Source organism: Poromitra crassiceps (genome assembly GCF_964638095.1).
Source record: "Poromitra crassiceps genome assembly, chromosome: 2".
Classification (NCBI taxonomy): domain Eukaryota; kingdom Metazoa; phylum Chordata; class Actinopteri; order Beryciformes; family Melamphaidae; genus Poromitra; species Poromitra crassiceps.
In genome coordinates, this window is record NC_139624.1 from 117289141 (window position 1) to 117308510 (window position 19370).

The following is a 19370-nucleotide window of genomic DNA, read 5'->3' on the forward strand; positions in this document are numbered from 1 at the left end:
AGCTGCATGTCCTGATGATTGGTTGAAATAGGGTAGAAATTGGATAGTACTGGGTGACATCAGCAAACTGTAAATTACTGTTATCAATGAAATCTTGAAAAACGAACTTTTGATGTGAAAAAGTGTGAAAAACTAAAGAAATTAGATTGTTGTGATTTGTTTTGCATACATTATTAAATAGGTGCACTGCATACCCAGGTATTTGAACTAAAAGAAAAGAAAAGGCATTCTTGGGTTCAGCTCGACTTTAAAAATGTAAAGTGCTGTATACATTAAGGTATTTATATGTATTATTGTTTGCTGCTGCAAAGGCCCCATCTCCCCATGTGGTCATTATGTTTCAATTCAACCCCAATGAGCAATCCTAACGTTACAGACTCAAAAAGACACACCCTTTTATTACACGGAAATAACAAGCTAATATGATGCACTAACGTAATAACCAACTCGAAATTACACTTCAATTCCAACTAGCATGGACTAAATGCTAACTGTGTGTTGAGATGTACGTGCTAGCTCTGGGTTTAGTTAGTTGGCACACGTTGGTAAAAGCATGCTAATGTTACAGCTAACGTTAATGCTAGTCATAACTATTCAGCAGATACACTGGAGCTGCTTGGTTAGCTAAAGCTAACATTACAACACAAAGGATCATGTAGCTTAGCGCGCTGCTCAGACCGGTAGCAATCTGCTACAACAAAGGCTACAACACTGGAATAACAACCAGCGTCACTGTGTTTTCATGAGTCTCCGACGCACGTAGCCGTTCAGTTCAAATCATTTTTCTCCAAAACAATAACATCACATTAGCTAACGGGGGAAACAGTGGCCGTTAGCAAGCTAACGTTAGCTAACAGAAGTTTCCTTCATTATGGTGAGCGCGTGGCTATGGAAACCCGTTCACGCTGCTAAAGCTAACGAGTTTTTTTTATACACTGGCTATTCAGCTCTAATGCGCCATCATCTGGGTTAAGCAAACGTAACATTATGCCAAGGCAAGGGAGATGATCAAGCATTACCCGTCCATTCTGTGGAGATTTTCTATAGCTTTGACTCCGCTTTCGGTCCAGTTTCTCGACTCGTACCGACGGCACAAGCATATACAAACACACACACACACACACACACGCACAGGCAAAATGGAGGCAGACTTGCAGTTTTTTTTTTTTACAACTTTATTAACATTCGTTCACATAATACAATACAAAACAGTACAGCGAGTGTTGGAGCAGATAGATAGATAGATACATTACATACATGACTAAGTTCAACATAAAACAGGTTTTTGTTACAGAGTTAGAAATCTGGCCTTGTGGATATGATTGCCCAAAAGACAGTAATTTTATCAAGTTAGCAACTTCAACATTGACTGACTCTACTCTACATTAAAGAACAATCGGGCTGAAACTTTCAGGAAGTGTAAAGAGCACCCGTGTGGGTGTCTGGGTGACCTGAGGAGCCAGATTTTTTAATTAGGGCAGATTAATTGCTTTAAGCCTGATTTCAAGATTCAAGATTTTTATTGTCACTCCGTAGTACAAGTATCACGTGTGAAATTCTTGTGCTGTAGTCTCTGTTACAACATAGTGCAAAAAATAAAAGATAAATAAATAAAAACAAGAGGCGACAAGCAATAAAGCAAGACACGCCACAGACAGTGGCGTATTCACTGCCCATAGTGCAAATGGCATGAACATACTTTAAACATAATTAAACATAATAACATTCTGTTAGGTGCAAATAGCATATACCTAATTAAACATACTATTGAACATTGATGGTAGCAGCTGCAGTGCGGTACAGTACGGCTACTACACTATTTGTATATGTTAAGGAGTCTCGTGGCCTGTGAAAAGAAACTGTCCCTCAAGCGATTTGTACTTGGACCCTGTATCTCCTCCCTGAGGGTAGCAGGGAGAACCCTGCTGAAAAAACCAGCATGCACCAGCATAGCTTTTTATGCTGGTGTACCAGCATCGCATGCTGGGATGCTGGTAAATTTGTTGTGTTTTGAAAACACAACAAGTTATGCTGGTGGTGTGACCAGCATGGGATGCTGGTGGTGTGACCAGCATGGGATGCTGGTGGTGTGACCAGCATGCGATGATGCTGGTATGCTGGTGGTGTGACCAGCATGGGATGCTGGTCACACCACCAGCATACCAGCATCATTGCATGCTGGTCACACCACCAGCATCCCATGCTGGTCACACCACCAGCATCCCATGCTGGTGGTGTGACCAGCATGCGATGATGCATGGGATGCTGGTCACATATGCTGGTCTTGTGACCAGCATGGGAAGCATACACCAGTACACCTATGCTGGTGTGCTGGTGTGACCAGCATACACCAGCTATTCTGGTGTCAAAACACAACATGCTGGTCTATGGTTGAATGCTTGTTAACCAGCACCCCATGCTGAGAGTAGTCAGACCAGATAAACATCACAAAAGTAATCTTTCTTGAACTAGTTAAATGAAGACTATTTCAGGTTTACATAACAATATAATTATTTATTAAATAAAAGCAACACAGAGAGGGAGTGGGAGAGAGAACCGCACATACAGCAGTGCACCTGAACAGTCAGCCTGTACCTGTCTTTATGTCAAAAGTATTAAAAGTAAAAGTGTGACTCAACTCAATTAATGTGCTGAAGGCAATTAAAGACTCATTACAATTAAACTCAATTAAATAATAAAACTACTGACTAATTAACAATAACACAACAAACAGGCAACATCACCCGACAAGAAAAGAGGTCACCCCAGGAACAGCTGGAGAAGAGGTGTGCAGGCAGAAATGTCTGGGAGCAGGCTCAATTGGGGAGAACAGGGAAGAACCGCCAACCACCGACATTTTGTCAATAGCCTATGCTCCCTTGAGGAGCAAAGGCCTTAAGTCAAATCAGAAGTAGAGAATTCCACTGAAAAACAATGCAGATTTATTTTGCACAAAATCTCACAATCCTAAAAACTTTATGGAAAAAAACAATGTTTTGCAGGCATTCATTTACCGTAATTAATTAATTTCAGTTATTGAGAGTTGATTTGAGTTCAGTCGTGGACCAGTGATGTCATTCACAAATCACAACTTAAATCAACTCTCAATAACTGTCAAACTAAATGAATGCCTGCAAAACGGTTTACAGTTTTTGGATATGTGTGAGATTATGTGCAAAATAAATCAGCATTGTTTTTCGGTGGAGTGTCCCTTCAAGTGCTATTCTTTGCTTGTTTGTTTATGTCCATTATTTTCTCTGTGATGTAGCATCCAGGCTTCCCCACTCGAGCTTCCACATCTGCTTCACCCAGGTTTTGGTTCTGGAGCCATTCTTTGTATCAAACTGAAAAGCAAACAGAGATAAATTAGTGGCAGAGTAACACTGTTCTTTGGTCAATATTTCAACTGCCATTTGAAAAAGTGCTACACAAAAGTGACACATGAGCTACTTTAAAAATTATTTCACTGTACTGTCTGCCCAGGGTCTAGCTGTACAAAGACCTTTCTGGCTCACAGCCCGATTGGTCCCAAGTTCCCAACACATTTTAAAATTCATCTTGAAGTTGATAAGTCAGATACTGTAAGTGGGGGCGTTAAATCGCACCTTTCTGATCCACCTTGGAACCTGGTAAAACAGCTCATCCATTCCAGACACATTACAATATGAAGTTATAATAACATTATAACTAAAGTTCGGGAACAAGGCCATGCCACAACTAACCACTCAGTCAATCATTCAATCAGGCAATCCCTTGCTCCGCCCGGATTCAATCATTCGCTCCACCTATATATACGCCCCAAACCAAGATCCTTTCTCTCGTCTCAAGACCAAACTCATTCTGAGTTTCACTCCAAGACAGACAACACGAAACTTCAGCTCTTACCTGACTGTCATGGAATCCACGTTCCAGTTCCACCTCTCTGACAGCAACGACTTGCTTGGCGTCGGCGAGGACCCACACAGGTTTCATCTCACGTGCAATGCAATGCTGCCGACGAGCCTCCGGTCCGTCGTTCTGACCTGCCGCCTCGTCTTCGCTCGGAGATTCACAAGCCTTCCCAACGGCATGCCCAAACCATGGCTCAAACCTACAGCAGTGCCAACGCTACTACCGTAAATTCCGGACTATAAGCCGCGGCTTTTTTCCCGTTTTTTGGCCTTTTTTGGCCCCTGCGGCTTATATAACGGTGCGGCTTATCTATGGATTTTTCCAGCAAACGGCCACTCGGGAACCTCCAAAATCTATGGATGTTGGTATGAGGCAGAACGAGAGCAAGACAGACATTATGAGAGCGAGACCCTGATTGGATGATGTTGCAAAAAATGTGCCTCGCGACCTGATTGGAGCACTGTGCCACTACTCTCTCTCAGCCACTACGGTAAAACACCCTCCCTCCTCCCTCGCTCCGGGGGGAAAAAGGCAGCGATTGAGCCTGAAAGACAGTCTGAATGAAATTGAATGTAACATTCCCAATTCTATGTATTACATTCTAAAAAACTAACAGCAACATTTTGGAAGGCTAAGCCACACAACTAGCTCGTTGTAATCTAACATCATGCTTCAAAAGATGGAGAACTGGCTGTGTTACGACGATGGCGGCGATTGAGCCTGAAAGCCATGTCTGAGACAGTAGCGAGACAGGAACAACAACAACAGCAGCAGCAGCAAAGGATCATGCACAAACCCGAGACGAAAGGGACTGTCCGTCAGGGCGCGGACGACTGTGTCAGCAACTCCCTCCCGACTACCAGGAGAAAATTACAAACTTCGGCGAATTCACACAAAGAAAGATCAAGGAATATTCCATCGGACCGGAGCAGATCATAAATATGGATGAAGTGCCTTTGACGTTCGACCTGCCTCTCACTAGGACTGTTAACAAGAAAGGTGAATCGTCCATCACGTTGAGAACCACAGGTCACGAGAGAACGAATTTCACTTGTGTTCTTGGCTGCACAGCATCTGGAGTAAAGCTCCCGCCGATGGTGATTTTTAAGCATCTCACAATGTGTGATTTTGTCTGGGGATTAGTGACCTGACTTTTGTTTTGTTGAAATGTTAATAAATGGGAGCTTCCCCAAACAGCCATCTCTTTCCCGACAATCCCCTCTGTGCACGAAGCCTTACATATGGTAATTAAACATCAAAACACCCGCGGCTTATAGACCGGTGCGGCTTATATAAGAAAAAAATAGTCAACTCTGAAGGTGCGGCTTATACACCGGTGCGCCTTATAGTCCGGAATTTACGGTACTAGCCATCTAGTAGCCACACAAGGCAATCAACGCCGTTTAGCCGACGCGGCCAAAATCACGGTAATCCAGTCTCATCTCAATCCACACACACACATCATGCCGACGACAAACGTCAACAACGGGACAGCTGCCATCCGTAAAAACAAGGTACCATTTCATCGCAGTGATCACTGCAAAAAGTTTGGTTGCTAACCAAACTTCATCAATCAACAATGTCATCATCCAGCACCCAAAGCCACCGGGCGCTTCCGGCAACACCACGGCGATCCCGGATGACGTCATCACGCTGACCGACGCTGCAGCGCGGTGCAGCTTCTTCTTCTTATTATTATTATAGTTTTCCGGCAGACTTGATGCATTACGGCACACTGCTGCCTCTCACTGGTCGGAAATATTACTGTTTATGGTGTTTTATGGTGTGAATTCAAGAACTGCCAGCACAGTCCTTGCATGATTCCCAGCAGCGTTGGGGGTAACTCATTACAAAGTAACATATTACACGTAATGTATTATTTTGGCAGTGGGTCAGTGGTGTAGCTTATTGCTTATAGGATTTCAGTAATATATACCAGTTACTTCATCAGTAACTCGGGTTACAAGTTGAGTTGCATTTTATTAAATCAAAGCACATAGTTTATACAATAATTTCCTAATCAAACCGTTGTCTTATGCAAATAACCAACCATTATAGATGACAATAACAAAGGAAGAATAACTTGCCCAACACTGATTCTCAGTGGATTCAGCAGGCTCTTCATTGTTAGTCTTAGTCTGGGTGGCAGCGGCGTTCGAACCCTATGGAGCCCAAGTGGTGCGAGGTGTGAGTGTCTGCTCTAGCTGGCTTGACTCCATTTGCATTTGGAGAACTGCGACAGTTCACACAATTTTGACCCGACACGTATATATTATACATCAGACTCTCGGGCTAGTTCTGCTCTCACTCAGAATATCAAAATATAAGCGATGTGATGTATAGGTTCGGGATGTTAACGTTGTTGGCACAGCTCATACTATTAACTATGGGTGGCAAATGAAGTCACGTTGACTCGTCCTATACAGCAGCATACAGCCTTTTTCTTTCTCGTGCGTAACATTTACATTCCATGAGTACACGTTTCACAGTCGTACACAGTTGCACACATTCCATCTTCATGTTTTCCACTCTTTCCAAGTCCCATGCCAGTCCAGTGTCGCAGAAGGCAGCCATTCCTGCAGCCATTCTGGCAGCCTCAGTCAGGAGGGCGAGAATGCCCCCCCCCCCCGTGCCTGCTCCCTCTGTTTCTGCTTCGTCTAACCTCATTGCTTCATTTCTCTCATCCCTATGTCTGCAGGCTGCACTATCACCCCATGCACATGCACCCCCTCATCCCAACATCCTTTCTTCTTCCCTTCCTTCTGCCAGTGTTAACATCAACCCACCGGCTACTGCGGCTCCTTCAGCCTCCATAACAGTTGCTCCGATCAACTCATTTCCTACTAACCTGTCCTTTTTCCCCTCCCTCCCCCAAACCCTCCCCCCTCCCCTTCCCCATCACCCAAATGTATTTAATTCTGTTTAGCTCTGCACCCTCAACCACAGCACCACCTGCAACCGGTTTTGCAACAATTCCACCATCAGCCAGCTTTCCAGCATTCTCCACAGCGCCACCTACAGCCAGCTTCCCAGCATTCTCTTCAGCTCCACCCGCAGCCAGCCTATTCACCCTTACCACCGCTCAACCTCCAGTTCAACCCACAGCACCACGCCCATTTCCAGTCTCATCCACCCTCAGGTAGCAGATAATAACTGGTAACTACATGGCCCTCGCTGAACTACTACAACCCTCCACATTCCATCATCATGCTTCCAGAGAATTACAAAGCAACATTGGACCCATCCTACTCAAAACACCCTCACCCCACCCGCTCCAGAGAACGGACACCTACCCTCACTACCTTACCAAACATTCAGCATGAATGCCAAGCATCCTTGCACACCAATCAACATCAACACCTTATACAATGCCTTTTAACAACACCCAGACCCTAAATTCGTCAAACTTCCTCAGTTTCAGTTTCTCTCACGATTTCCAGCCAGGCATCCAGGTCATCTCAGAACCTTCAGTCAGCTACCTCCTTGCTGCTACACGTACCAAATGCCAACTCCTCGCCCTGCTCAGACACCTCGTCTACGCCATCCCCATCATTCCCCAAGGATGATCCTCCCTCTCCCACCTCCTGTACATAGCCGCTTCAGCATACCACAGCTACATCCGCGACGACATCTGACGAGCCCATCACCCGCTGTGTTGAAGCTCGTTGGGGGTGGATGGAGATCGTCCGTTATCCTGGGACACCGAGCCCAGCGGGCTCCCTCCCAGGATGCGATCTTCATCCACGACGACATCTGACCACATTGCCAATTGGCCATAGACAACGCTTGTAAAACGGAGACATGGCAATAGCAATACTGCCCCTCCTGGAACGGCATATTGTTTTCTACGATGATCTCACCCAACCTGGACATCCAGCTGTTCACCGATGCAAAACCATACATCAGATTCGCCGGCTACCACGGAGGGAGGTGGAGCGCATCCGACTGGCCACCTGAGTTCGCTCTACTCTCCCCCTCAGCCGCTATCCACAAGTTGGATCCCATCTTGATTGCAGCACTTCTTTGGGGGCACAAGTGGTCATCTACATAGACAACACAGCAGTAGTCAACATCATCATCTTGCAAATCACACATTACCTTATCCCGATCTCAGCCCAGCATCAATTCATCATCCGTATCGCTCACATTTCCAGTTACAAAACTCCATCGCTGATTCTCCGACCAGTGTCTCATTCCAGAAATTCAAACTCTACTTCAGTCTCCGACTAATTCCAGTTCCAATTTAGCCCCCATCTTCAACTAAAACCCACAGCTGCACCACCTGACCCCAGCATCCTGACAAGCCATCCTCAACAACCTAGCTCCCAGAACATCGTCATCATACCCCACAGGATGGACTTGCTTCAAGTCCTTCCTCACATGTTACAACTTATCGTTTCCTTTATCGGACGTCTTCACCATCTGAACTTCATCACCTACGCCCATTCCTCTCTTCACATCAGAACTTTCGTGATCCACATCTACTTCAATAGCATCAATTCCTCTGTCAACTACTCACTGGCGCCTACGTCCTGCCATCTCTCTTTCCCTCATCAGCATGCCGAAAGGCAGAGCCACGATTAACTTCAACACTTAACATCAACACCCTCCGCACAGGGTACTCATCCCCGTCTCCAACGCAACCCTCAGATCCACGTTTCTTCAGACGTTCAGAATTCAACTCAACCACGTCCATCTCCAATCCACCTCGACATGCAAGTCTTTCCGACCTTACAATTCATACTTCCGACATCATCTACAAACTCAAAATCCGATCGACTCGGAACCTCACATCCCATCTTCCTGTAAGTCCTCTCAAAATCAGGAATATCGCCTGAATTATATTCTGGGCACTCTTTCCGCATCGGAGCTGCATCTTCAGCCTCCAGGCAAGGTATCCCTGATCACACCATCAAAGTCCTCGGCCGTTGGTCATCCCAAGCCTACCACAGCTACATCCATAGCAACCTCAGTGACGTCCGTAATGCCCATGCTCATCTCAGCCAATGAAGTTCTTTTGGGGATAAGATGGAGCCATCAAGACCATGAAGATTCCATCGCCGAGGCAGTTCCCCCATCCAGAGTCTCACTCCCTGGTTCCTCGAGACATCTACTCATACTTCCTCCAAGTCATCCATTCATTCCTCATCCGCTCACCTCCTCATCCCTTCATCCCTCATCCCTTCATCCCTCATCCCCTCATCCCCTCATCCCTTCATCCCTCATCCCCTCATCCCTTCATCCCTCATCCCATCTCCTCATCCCATCACCCCCTCCCCCCATCCCTTCATCCCCATTCTCCCTAACAAACTATCAATTATTTGTGGCTTGGTCATAGTTAGTGAAATGAAGTTATAATAACATTATAACTAAAGTTCGGGAACAAGGCCATGCCACAACTAACCACTCAGTCAATCATTCAATCAGGCAATCCCTTGCTCCGCCCGGATTCAATCATTCGCTCCACCTATATATACGCCCCAAACCAAGATCCTTTCTCTCGTCTCAAGACCAAACTCATCCCTCCCACCCAACCCCTTAATCTTCTATCTCAGCCTAGGAACCACCAGGGATAAGATGGAGCCATCAAGACCATGAAGATTCCATCGCCGAGGCAGTTCCCCCATCCAGAGTCTCACTCCCTGGTTCCTCGAGACATCTACTCATACTTCCTCCAAGTCATCCATTCATTCCTCATCCGCTCACCTCCTCATCCCTTCATCCCTCATCCCTTCATCCCTCATCCCCTCATCCCTTCATCCCTCATCCCTTCATCCCTCATCCCATCCCCTCATCCCATCACCCCCTCCCCCCATCCCTTCCCTCATCCCTCACCCCCTTATCCCTCATCCCTTCATCCCTCATCCCCTCATCCCTTCATCCCTCATCCCATCCCCTCATCCCATCACCCCCTCCCCCCATCCCTTCATCCCCATTCTCCTCGTTTTGGTGTGAGTTGCTGAGTTTTGGAGACACCGGCCATGTTGTGGTGCTCAAAGCACACACAAAAAATAAAAATAAAATAAAATAAAATAAAATCCTTTCCAGAAAGGATAAAAAGCAAGTAGGCCTAGAGGACCACAGGAATAGGTTTTTGGAGAAAAGAAAAGTTCTCAACTTACTTAACAGATTAATGTGTGTCCTCCACTGGCTGTTTCTCCCTCAATGTATGATATCTCATCGAAAACCTGCACACACACAGTATATAGACAAAGAGACAGTGTCAATTAGAAAAGCATGTGTGAAAAGCAGCACTTGCCCCTCCCTCATTACCACCACTGAGGTGCCCTTGAGCAAGGCCCTTAACCCCTTAATGTGTGTGTGAGTGCGAGCAGGGCCCACTTGAAAAAGAGATGGAAATCTCAATATGGTTACATCCAAGATCTACAGAGCATTACAGGGAAACAGTTTAGTGACTGTAATATTTGCACAATTGAAAAGTGAAACCCAACGAAAAAGGTCTGGGTCAGTTTCTCTAGCTTTACTTTACACATCACAAATACCAGGTAAGGTAGAGCTTTCCCCCTGTTTTCATATTTATACAGTAATTAAATCAGCTCCACCATTAAAGTCGAAGTGAACCGGAACGGAATGCACCAGCGCGAGCGTCAGACACTGAAAACGAATTGAGAGGCGGACCATATACGTGTCGATGATTTGATTTGACAATTCTGAGGACTGGCTTTGGGATTGGCCAATCCTGGCGTGTTCCACCCGCAAATCCAGTGGGATTCAGCCTGTTGTCATGCTACACGAGTGGGATCCGCAGAGTACCAGGGAGCCAGCTGCTTCGTGCGGGGCGAGCGGACAATCCGATTCATAGGTGCTGCCCGCCCGCCTGGAATCTCCGAGAGACGACCCCTGACAGCCAGGGAGGCTGTCAGGCTCGGAGGCGCGCGCCATTATCGTTATAAATGTAAATAATATTCCTGGAATGCGTGTTTTAATGAGCCAGTTACATTTCTTTGCATTCTTAGACATTTGATTTAGTTTGCATAATTGCTCAAGTTAGTAGTTAGTTTATGGGCTAGAAACTCTGCCAGATGACAGGCACTAGGCGCCATTTTCGCCTTCATTTGGAAGAGAAAATGATCCTGTAATGAAGATTTGATTGACAGCTGAACCAAAATACTTAACTAAATACTAAACCAAAATACTAGCCTGTTACAATATAGAATTATCACCCAGCCATAACGCCACCACAGGCGCGCGCACGCACACACACACACACACACACACACACACACACACACACACACACACACACACACACACACACACACACACACACACACACAGAGCTGAAGGTGAGAGCAGAGCTCTATCACGGTAAAAAAGTGTTCCCCCCTCAGCGGCCCCTCTCCTTCTTACAAGTAATTGACGTGAATAACCTCTTTCTGTGGTATAGTAAATAACACACAAGTTAAGCCTACTTCACTCACCTCCACAAATAATCTGCTTCAAGCCGCCGGTTCGTTGTTTCTGGAGTTTATTTGAAGACCGGAGCAGTGAGTGCTGTACTGACAATTGACAAATGGTGCAGACAGGTCCAGCCACGCGAAAGTTTGGAGATGGTCTCGCGCAGCATATCAGAGGCGTAGTGATACTCAGTTCCATAAAATAGTTCCAATTGAATGGAGGGTATGCAGCACGGACGTCACTTTCCCACTGGAACATGCCCCCTCAATCGGGACTGGCAAAACCTAAAACCTATGGGCAAAACATTCAGCAGGTTCTCTGTTGTTTGGAGCAGTAGGTGTCATTAATCTAGGCTGATTACTGCATTCAAAATCAGTCTTGCTGTCACTCAGTGGGCGTGACCATGCAGTGACTTCTGCCTGTGACATCACGTGCATACCCTCTATATGGGAAAACTGGCCTCAGAAATGAGTCTGACCCAGGGCCACCTAGAGTTTAATTAAAGCCTCTGTTACAGTAGAAAACATAACATAGCTTGAAAGTAATAATAGTAATAATAATGACAACAACAACAACAATAATAATAATAATAATAATAATAATAATAATAATAATAACAATAATAATAATAATAATAATAATAATAATAACAATAAAGGTAATAATAATAATAATAATAATAATAATAATAATACATTCATGTGTAATGTTATTTTAAAGGACTATGCTTGATATAGAATTGCATTAGCCTCTTGTATTGTGTTATATTAGCCTGTTACCCTGTAAGGTGTTTTGTTGGGCATGGTTAAAACTTTTTTCTTGTGTGTTGCGTTATTTGTTGCTTATGTTATAACTTGGCCCTGTACCATTTATTTTATCTGGCAAGCTGTCAATGGAGGCCAGAAGACGATACAAAATATAAAAAAGAAGGCATATAACCCTAGCCTGGGTAAACCCAGCCTCCACGTGACCTGCTCTCAGACCTGCTCTGCTCTCGTAGTGACTGAGAGCAGGTCTGAGAGCAGGTCACGTGGAGGCTGGGTTTACCCAGGCTAATATAACCCACCCTATAACCCATAGGGGATGGGTGATGGGCCAGATTGTTTCCCAAACTTTTTCACATCAAGGTCCCCTAAACTAGACCACAGACCCCCAATTTTGTGCCAGGGTCCCCCATCCAATAAAACTTTTGCTTTTAGATGTTTTCCTCATGGTTGCCATGGCAGCCATTTTACTTTCCACTATAACCTAATTATTTTTGCATCAAATCTCCTGAACCAAACATGATGACAGAAAAGGTGATGTCTACCCCTTACTGTATGTTTTCCTGGTATGATCCAGTGTAGGAAATTAGCCAGGGGCAAGGCCAAATATGCTCTAATAAATCTCAGAATGCACCAAAAAAACATGATCAAGGGGCAAAAATTGTCCCCAAGATTTTGATAGGCCTAATTATATTCTCATTACATTAATTACATTTTCATTTGCTTCTCTAACACACACTAACACAATTAACTTTTGTAAAACACCCCAAAAAGGGACCTGGGCTTGGCCTGGACACAAAAGTTAAAATTAAATCCATGCCATGGACCAGCAGGGTACAGAGGAGGTCATTTCCATTGTGGAGCACTTCACAATCTCCTCCACCAGCATGACCATGCTGGTCAAGCAATCCCCAGCACAACCATGTTGGTCCACCAGCTTCACCATGCTGGTCCAGCAACTTCACCAGCTTCACCATGCTGGTCCACCAGCTTCACCATGCAGGTCCACCAGCTTCACCAGCTTCACCATGCTGGTCCACCTGCTTCACCATGCTGGTCCACCAGCTTCATCAGCATGACCATGCTGGTCCACCAGCTTCACCAGCTTCACCATGCTGGTCCACCAGCTTCACCATGCTGGTCCACCAGCTTCACCATGCTGGTCCAGCAACTTCACCAGCAAGGCCATGGTAGTTTACCAGCTTCACCAGCAAGCGTTAGCTGGTGGACCAGCAAGGTAATGCTGGTCCACCAGCATCAGACCAGCACTAACCAGCATAGACCAGCATAGACCAGCAAGAAATTCATGCTGGTCTATGCTGGTTTTTTCAGCAGGGACAGACTGTTGTGGGGGTGGTTTGTGTCTTTGATGATCTTTGATGATTGCCCTATATAAGGCTGAGGCTATAGCTCAGTGATGATGTCATCAGTGATGACGTCATCAGTGATGTCATCAGTCTGAGGCTATATAAGTGATGGGAGATAAGTAGGTAGAATCGGGGAGGAACCAGAGAGAGACGATGGCTTCCGCCCCTAGGCTGTGCGGGTAACCTGACGGAGCCAGATTTTTTAATTAGGTGATTGCCCTAATTGTCATCAGTGATGTCATCCGTGATGTCATCAGTGATGTCATAGAGCAGGCGAGGCCCCGACACGCAGTGGTCATCAGTGATGTCATAAGAGCTAGTGACCCCGCACAGCGGCCAAGCTGCTAAATTGTTAAATTGTTTCGCTTTTCTTTTCTTTCTTTTCTTTTTTTATTCAACAAAAAGTTTTGTTTCCACAATTTGACAAGCATTTTGTTTTTGGATAGTTTGAGGTCGGCATACATTTTTATCCAATCAGAGAAAAGTTGACATTTTCTGGGAAATGGGAAGGTCGGATCGCGATGCCTTTAAAGGACTATGGGCCTGTCTGATTCTCAAGTGAACGAGCAATATAGGTGGCATTTCTAGGTAAGAAGTTGTAATTAGGCTGTCTGAATTTCTCAGAAATTAGTTTGATATATAAGTTCACTGAATTTGCAACCTTTCTAGGTACCTGGTTATGGATAATTTTCGAGGAACCATACCATGCACACTTTGGTGGGTTAGGATATCCCATAATACCTTGCGCCCCTTCTAAAACTACGAAGAACGAAGCGAGCCCGAGCAAGACCCTAATGGCGACGCCCACAAAGCCGAACGCATCAGAAAAAAGTTAAACAACGTTGGCTAAATAACAAACATCTGTCACTTTCTTTTCATTTTTATTCTAGAATAGTCAATAACGTCAACCTTTACTTAATTTCAGTGCAGTCAGATGTTTTTACAGTGTCAGGAAAGTCACTTTTGAACAATAGTAGGAAGCATCTTACCTGACGGCCCCTGCACACCAACATGGGTGTGAGCGATGTACTCGCTATCGCCCAGTCAGCCCTGCCCCACTGCTACAGCGTGGTTGGTTGCCTTGCTGTATTTCCATCTTCAATTGGTCGATTTCGAAATGGCCCCTCCTTCCCTCGCTGCCGTCTGTCGCTCACCAGCTTACAATGCATGCTGGGATACCTGGCATCAGGACATCGCAAACGACAAGACGAGAGGAGGGGCCAAAACCGAAATAGACCAATTGAAGATGGAAATACAGCAAGGCAGCCAACCAAGCTGCAGCAGCGGGGCAGGGCTTGACAGGGTGAGTGCGAGTACATGCGAGTTGATCGCGTTTGGTGAGAAGGGGTCACGGCCCCTGCACACCAACATGGGCAGTGAGCGATGTACTCGCTATCGCCCAGTCAGCCCTGCCCCGCTGCTACAGCGTGGTTGGCTGCCTTGTTGTATTTCAGTCTTCAATTGGTCGATTTCGAAATGGCCCCTCCTTCCCTCGCTGCCGTCTGTCGCTCACCACCTTGCAAAGCATGCTGGGATACCTGGCGTCAGGACATCGCAAACGACAAGACGAGAGGAGGGGCCAAAACCGAAATAGACCAATTGAAGACGGAGATACATCAAGGCAGCCAACCAAGCTGCAGCGGGGCAGGGCGAGTGTGAAATACATGCAAGTTGATCGCGTTTGGTGACAAGGGGTCCTGAGACTGTTCTGGACAGCAGCCGGCTAGTTGGGTTGCTAGCTAACGTTAACGTTAGTTTAGTAAACCCGCTCCGCGTGCCCTAAAGCAGGACTTACACTGTGCAGCCAGGAGGATAGCAGCATGGCAGACCTTCAAATGTAAGTGGAGTTTGTTTTAACCGTGCTTTGTTAAATGTCAAGCTGTCATTGCTTAAGTAACGTTGCTTAAGTAACGCCTCACTATGAAGAGCACCACCTCGGAGTCAGCCGATAGGTTAGCTGTGCCTTAGTTACGTCACACGTAGTGTGCAATTTTATTTAATTTAATTCCAGTAAGCACCTATTTTATTTTACTCTATTTTTATTTTATTTTATTGTATTTTATTTTATTGACTGTTTTTTACGTTTAGGGAGATACTGTGTGATACTGTGTTATGCTATGTTGTGTTATGTGGATATTTCATGCCTGAGTGCGAGCAACTGCAACTTGTCCCAATTTCCCTCCAGGGATCATTAAAGTCTTTCTGATTCTGATTCTGAATTTGTTGGTGAAATGCAATGTTCTCGTTAGCTTGGTTTCACGCTTTTAATTTGAAGGCCGAAACGGGAAATGGTGTGATCGTAGATTGAATTGACACTGGTCTGTCAATTCTATCATTTCACACGTACCATTTCCCTTCTTCGCCTTCAAATTAAAAGTGTAAAAACAATGAAACGTTTGCCTGTGAAGCCTCGACCTGTTTGGATTATAATAACGTTAGAGAAAACAGCCATCAGCCATTCAGTTTTATACTAATTTATTGCCAAATGCTTTGGGAAACAACTTCATCAAGCTTGGTCAGAAAAGGTCTGTCTATTCTTCTATTATCTTGCTGGTAATCCTGTACATGTTACAACAAATGTATATGTATTGTATAATTTCTAAGTGTGCCTTTATAACTTTTAAAACTAGTAATAATGTGAATAATCTGAGTGTATTTTATTTTAATGCATTGTCCAATGAATCGGATGGCGCCGTACTATGGCGACTCGGTTCTGCTCTCCTCACTCTGAGAGCGAACCCAGAAGAATTTCGCTCGTGATACTTGTACCATGAAGTGACAATGAAGTTTATCTGGGGACTGCCCCCTAGTCCGATACCTCACGAGTCCGATACCTCACGAGTCCGACACCTCATGGTTTTGGGTTAGGGTCTGGGGGAGGTTAGGTTTAGGCGTGGGGGTGGGAGAGGTTAGGTTTTGGGTTAGGGTCTGGGGGAGGTTAGGTTTAGGCGTGGGGGTGGGAGAGGTTAGGTTTTGGGTTAAGGTCTGGGGGAAGTTAGCCTCTTTTTTCGGACTCGTGAGGTGTCGGACTCGTGAGGTATCGGACTCGTGCCATGGCACCGTTTATCTATCTATCTATCATATATTCAATGGAAACAGCACCAGTGCGACCTGTTGCGTGCGATGCTACCTTCAAGAATGTGGACGTCTGAAACAAGTTATTTTTTAATCACTTTAATCACTCACATATTAAAATGAGATACCTAATTAAACAATCATCTAGTTAGGTAACTAGATGACATTAAGCTTCCTTGCCTTACAGACACAACCTATTATGTATTTTTTCACCCCAAATCCAATGCTGCCATCCGTGAGTCTCTACGGTTGTGGAGATACGTCTGCCCTGCCTGCAGGACTACAGGAGAGAGATAGAGGACAGCGGGGGGTTGGGGGTTTCAAGTCACTGACAAAACATACTTCAGTGATAAAGTAAAAGAGGATCCTGGAGCACTCGATTCACTGGAAAGTGATTTTAATAAGGTGCAGTGACTAACGTTTCGACGCACAGCGTCTTCATCAGAGCCACAATTAACTCATTGAGTGCCAATGACGACAGCTGTCGTCAATTCAAATACTGACGTAGAGTGCCAAAGACGACGATTGTCGTCAATTGCGTTTTTTGACGGTGGGACGTGGATCAATCCCTGATACATCTCTGGTACAACTATTGTAGCTATTGGAGGTCTATAACCTATTTTACAGAACCCTTAGGTGGCGACAGTGCTCTCCAGGTTAACAGAAAGGCAGAGAAAAACAGAGAATAAGTCGTTGGGGAAACGGAAATCGCATCGCATCCGTATGCATCGATATGCATGAAGCGTTTTAACGTTAGATGCGCCTGCAGCAGCCAATCTGCTCCCACAATTGAGCTCCTCCATGCCCGCTGCGACAGCCCATTCGCATGATCAGCCGTGGAGTTGTTTATTATTCTCAACTGGAAGCATAGGAGCCGGTGACAAACACACGCGGAAACGCTGTAAAAAAGCTGGATGTCGCGCATAGATGGTCGCGCACCCTTCACAGTGCAGAGCAAACTCAGCAGAGAGCCACCTCCCATAAGGAGGATTGTGCAGTTGAGGCGGGGCGGGGCGGGGCGGGGCGGGGCGGGGGGGGGGGGGGGGGGGCACGCAGAGCAGCACACAACACTGACCCAGACAGACCCAGGCAGCAGGACAGGGTTGGCAAACGCAAGCCAGAATATCCGATGCCCACCAGCAGCAAAGACCAGCAAGAAGCTGCAACCAGCAGCGCACGCAGGGGCCAGCGCTGCTGGTTGCAGCTAAAAATATTATTCTGCCAAACAAAATTCCCTGGCCTTCACTGTTTTATTGAAGGAAATTATTTTTGAGGTGTGACTACATCAGAAAATTAGCTTCAGAGTCAGTGATGTGTTTGAAATGTTTAATTTCACAAAAGGGCCATTATCTCAGTTTCTAGAAAAAAACTGCTCTTTTTTGTTAAATCAAGCTATCTTCTCCGGCTGATAACGAAAGAACGGAAAATGATATCAATAAACCTGTTTTTGCTGATGATAGAAAAGAGTCTCATCGTTCTTTTTGCGTGTTCATTGTTTACATAGTAATATCACACAATATTCTGTGGGCCTCGAGAAATCACTGAAAAAAGCTCTGAAACTCTGGCACTGGGAGCGTCCGTTCTCCAAAAGTGGCTGGCACTCAATGAGTTAAAGGTCCTATCCATAAGTTCTAACTATTACTGACACCGGTGGCCGTTAGAGTAACTGCAGACAGTGTGTGAACGAGCTGGCGCGCGGGCACCATACTCGCACGCACCCAAGCAGCTGCCTGGCAACAGCAGACTGTGGTGGTTGCTTTGTAACGTTAACTCATAAAAGTCACTTGAAAACCACAACCTGGACAATTTATCGGTCAGATCAACCTCGAGATGCCCAGGAAGGATTCTGGACAAATTATCGGATGTTATTGTGGCATGTTTGGTCGTGTTTTGGCTTGCGTTGGCTGCGGGGAAGTGGATATTCACGTTAGCGTGAGCCAGGAAATACCCTGCTTCCCCTGTATTATACGGTACCGTCTAATGCCTGGGGTTGACCAAACTGAACAGTCAAACAATGTATCATAAGCATAACAGTAACGTTAGGCATATTTACGACTGTTACACTCATTATCCACACAAGACGGTAACGTTATTAGTGGAGCTGGGTGGTAATTTCTAGTTAGCTGCGTTTAGCATCAAGCTAACATTATAATATTAGGGATTCTCACCGCAGCTAATTACAGTCAGTCAAACAATGTTCCATGACCATAATGGTAGTAACGTTAGGCATATTTGCGACTGTTGCATTAATCCACACAAGACGGTAACATTAGCCTATTAGTGGAGCTAGGTGGTAATCTATATTAGTTAGCATTATCCACATTTAGCATTAAGCTAACGTTATAATCAGCAGTCTCACCCCAGCTAACCGCAGTCAGTCAAACAATGTTCCATGACCATAAGCATAAACGTTGGGCATATATTTGCGACTGGTGCAAGACAGTAATGTTATTAATGGAGTTTCTGACCAGGTGGTAAATTAGCAAGCAGCTAACGTTATCAGCCAAAACAACATTACAGTAGCTACAAGCAACAAGGTCCCTCCATGAACCGAAAACACAGCCCCAACTCTAGTTTCCCCCCGATGTCGGTCACATTGCTGGTGTCTGGCCAGATGGGCTTCACTAGATAAATATTTCTTTCTTTTTCGCTGTGGACTTTTTACTGGAGTCTGTGTTGTTGTTTGTTTGCTGGCATTAGCTAATAGACCTTATTCACAGCGCAGCCATCTTGGGATGACGTCACCCGCTGGTTGGGAACGCAACGAGACTCTCATCCAAACCACTGTCTGAACATGGGAGCAGTAGACCAAAAGTTTGAGTTCTGTCACACCAATTTCGCTTGATCACATCGA

General features: G+C 45.4%; 1 protein-coding gene across 3 annotated transcripts in view; it reads right to left on the reverse strand.

Moving 5' to 3' along the window:
* LOC310790335 (polypyrimidine tract-binding protein 2-like) overlaps positions 1-1105 on the reverse strand; it is a 93926-nt gene extending 92821 nt beyond the window's left edge. For all 3 annotated transcript variants that reach the window (XM_083652011.1, XM_083652010.1, XM_083652009.1), the window contains exon 1: positions 1020-1105. In XM_083652011.1, the coding sequence (XP_083508137.1) occupies positions 1020-1027 (8 nt within the window). In that variant the 5' untranslated portion in view covers positions 1028-1105. The remainder of the gene's footprint in view (positions 1-1019) is intronic.
* Positions 1106-19370: the final 18265 nt, after the last annotated feature.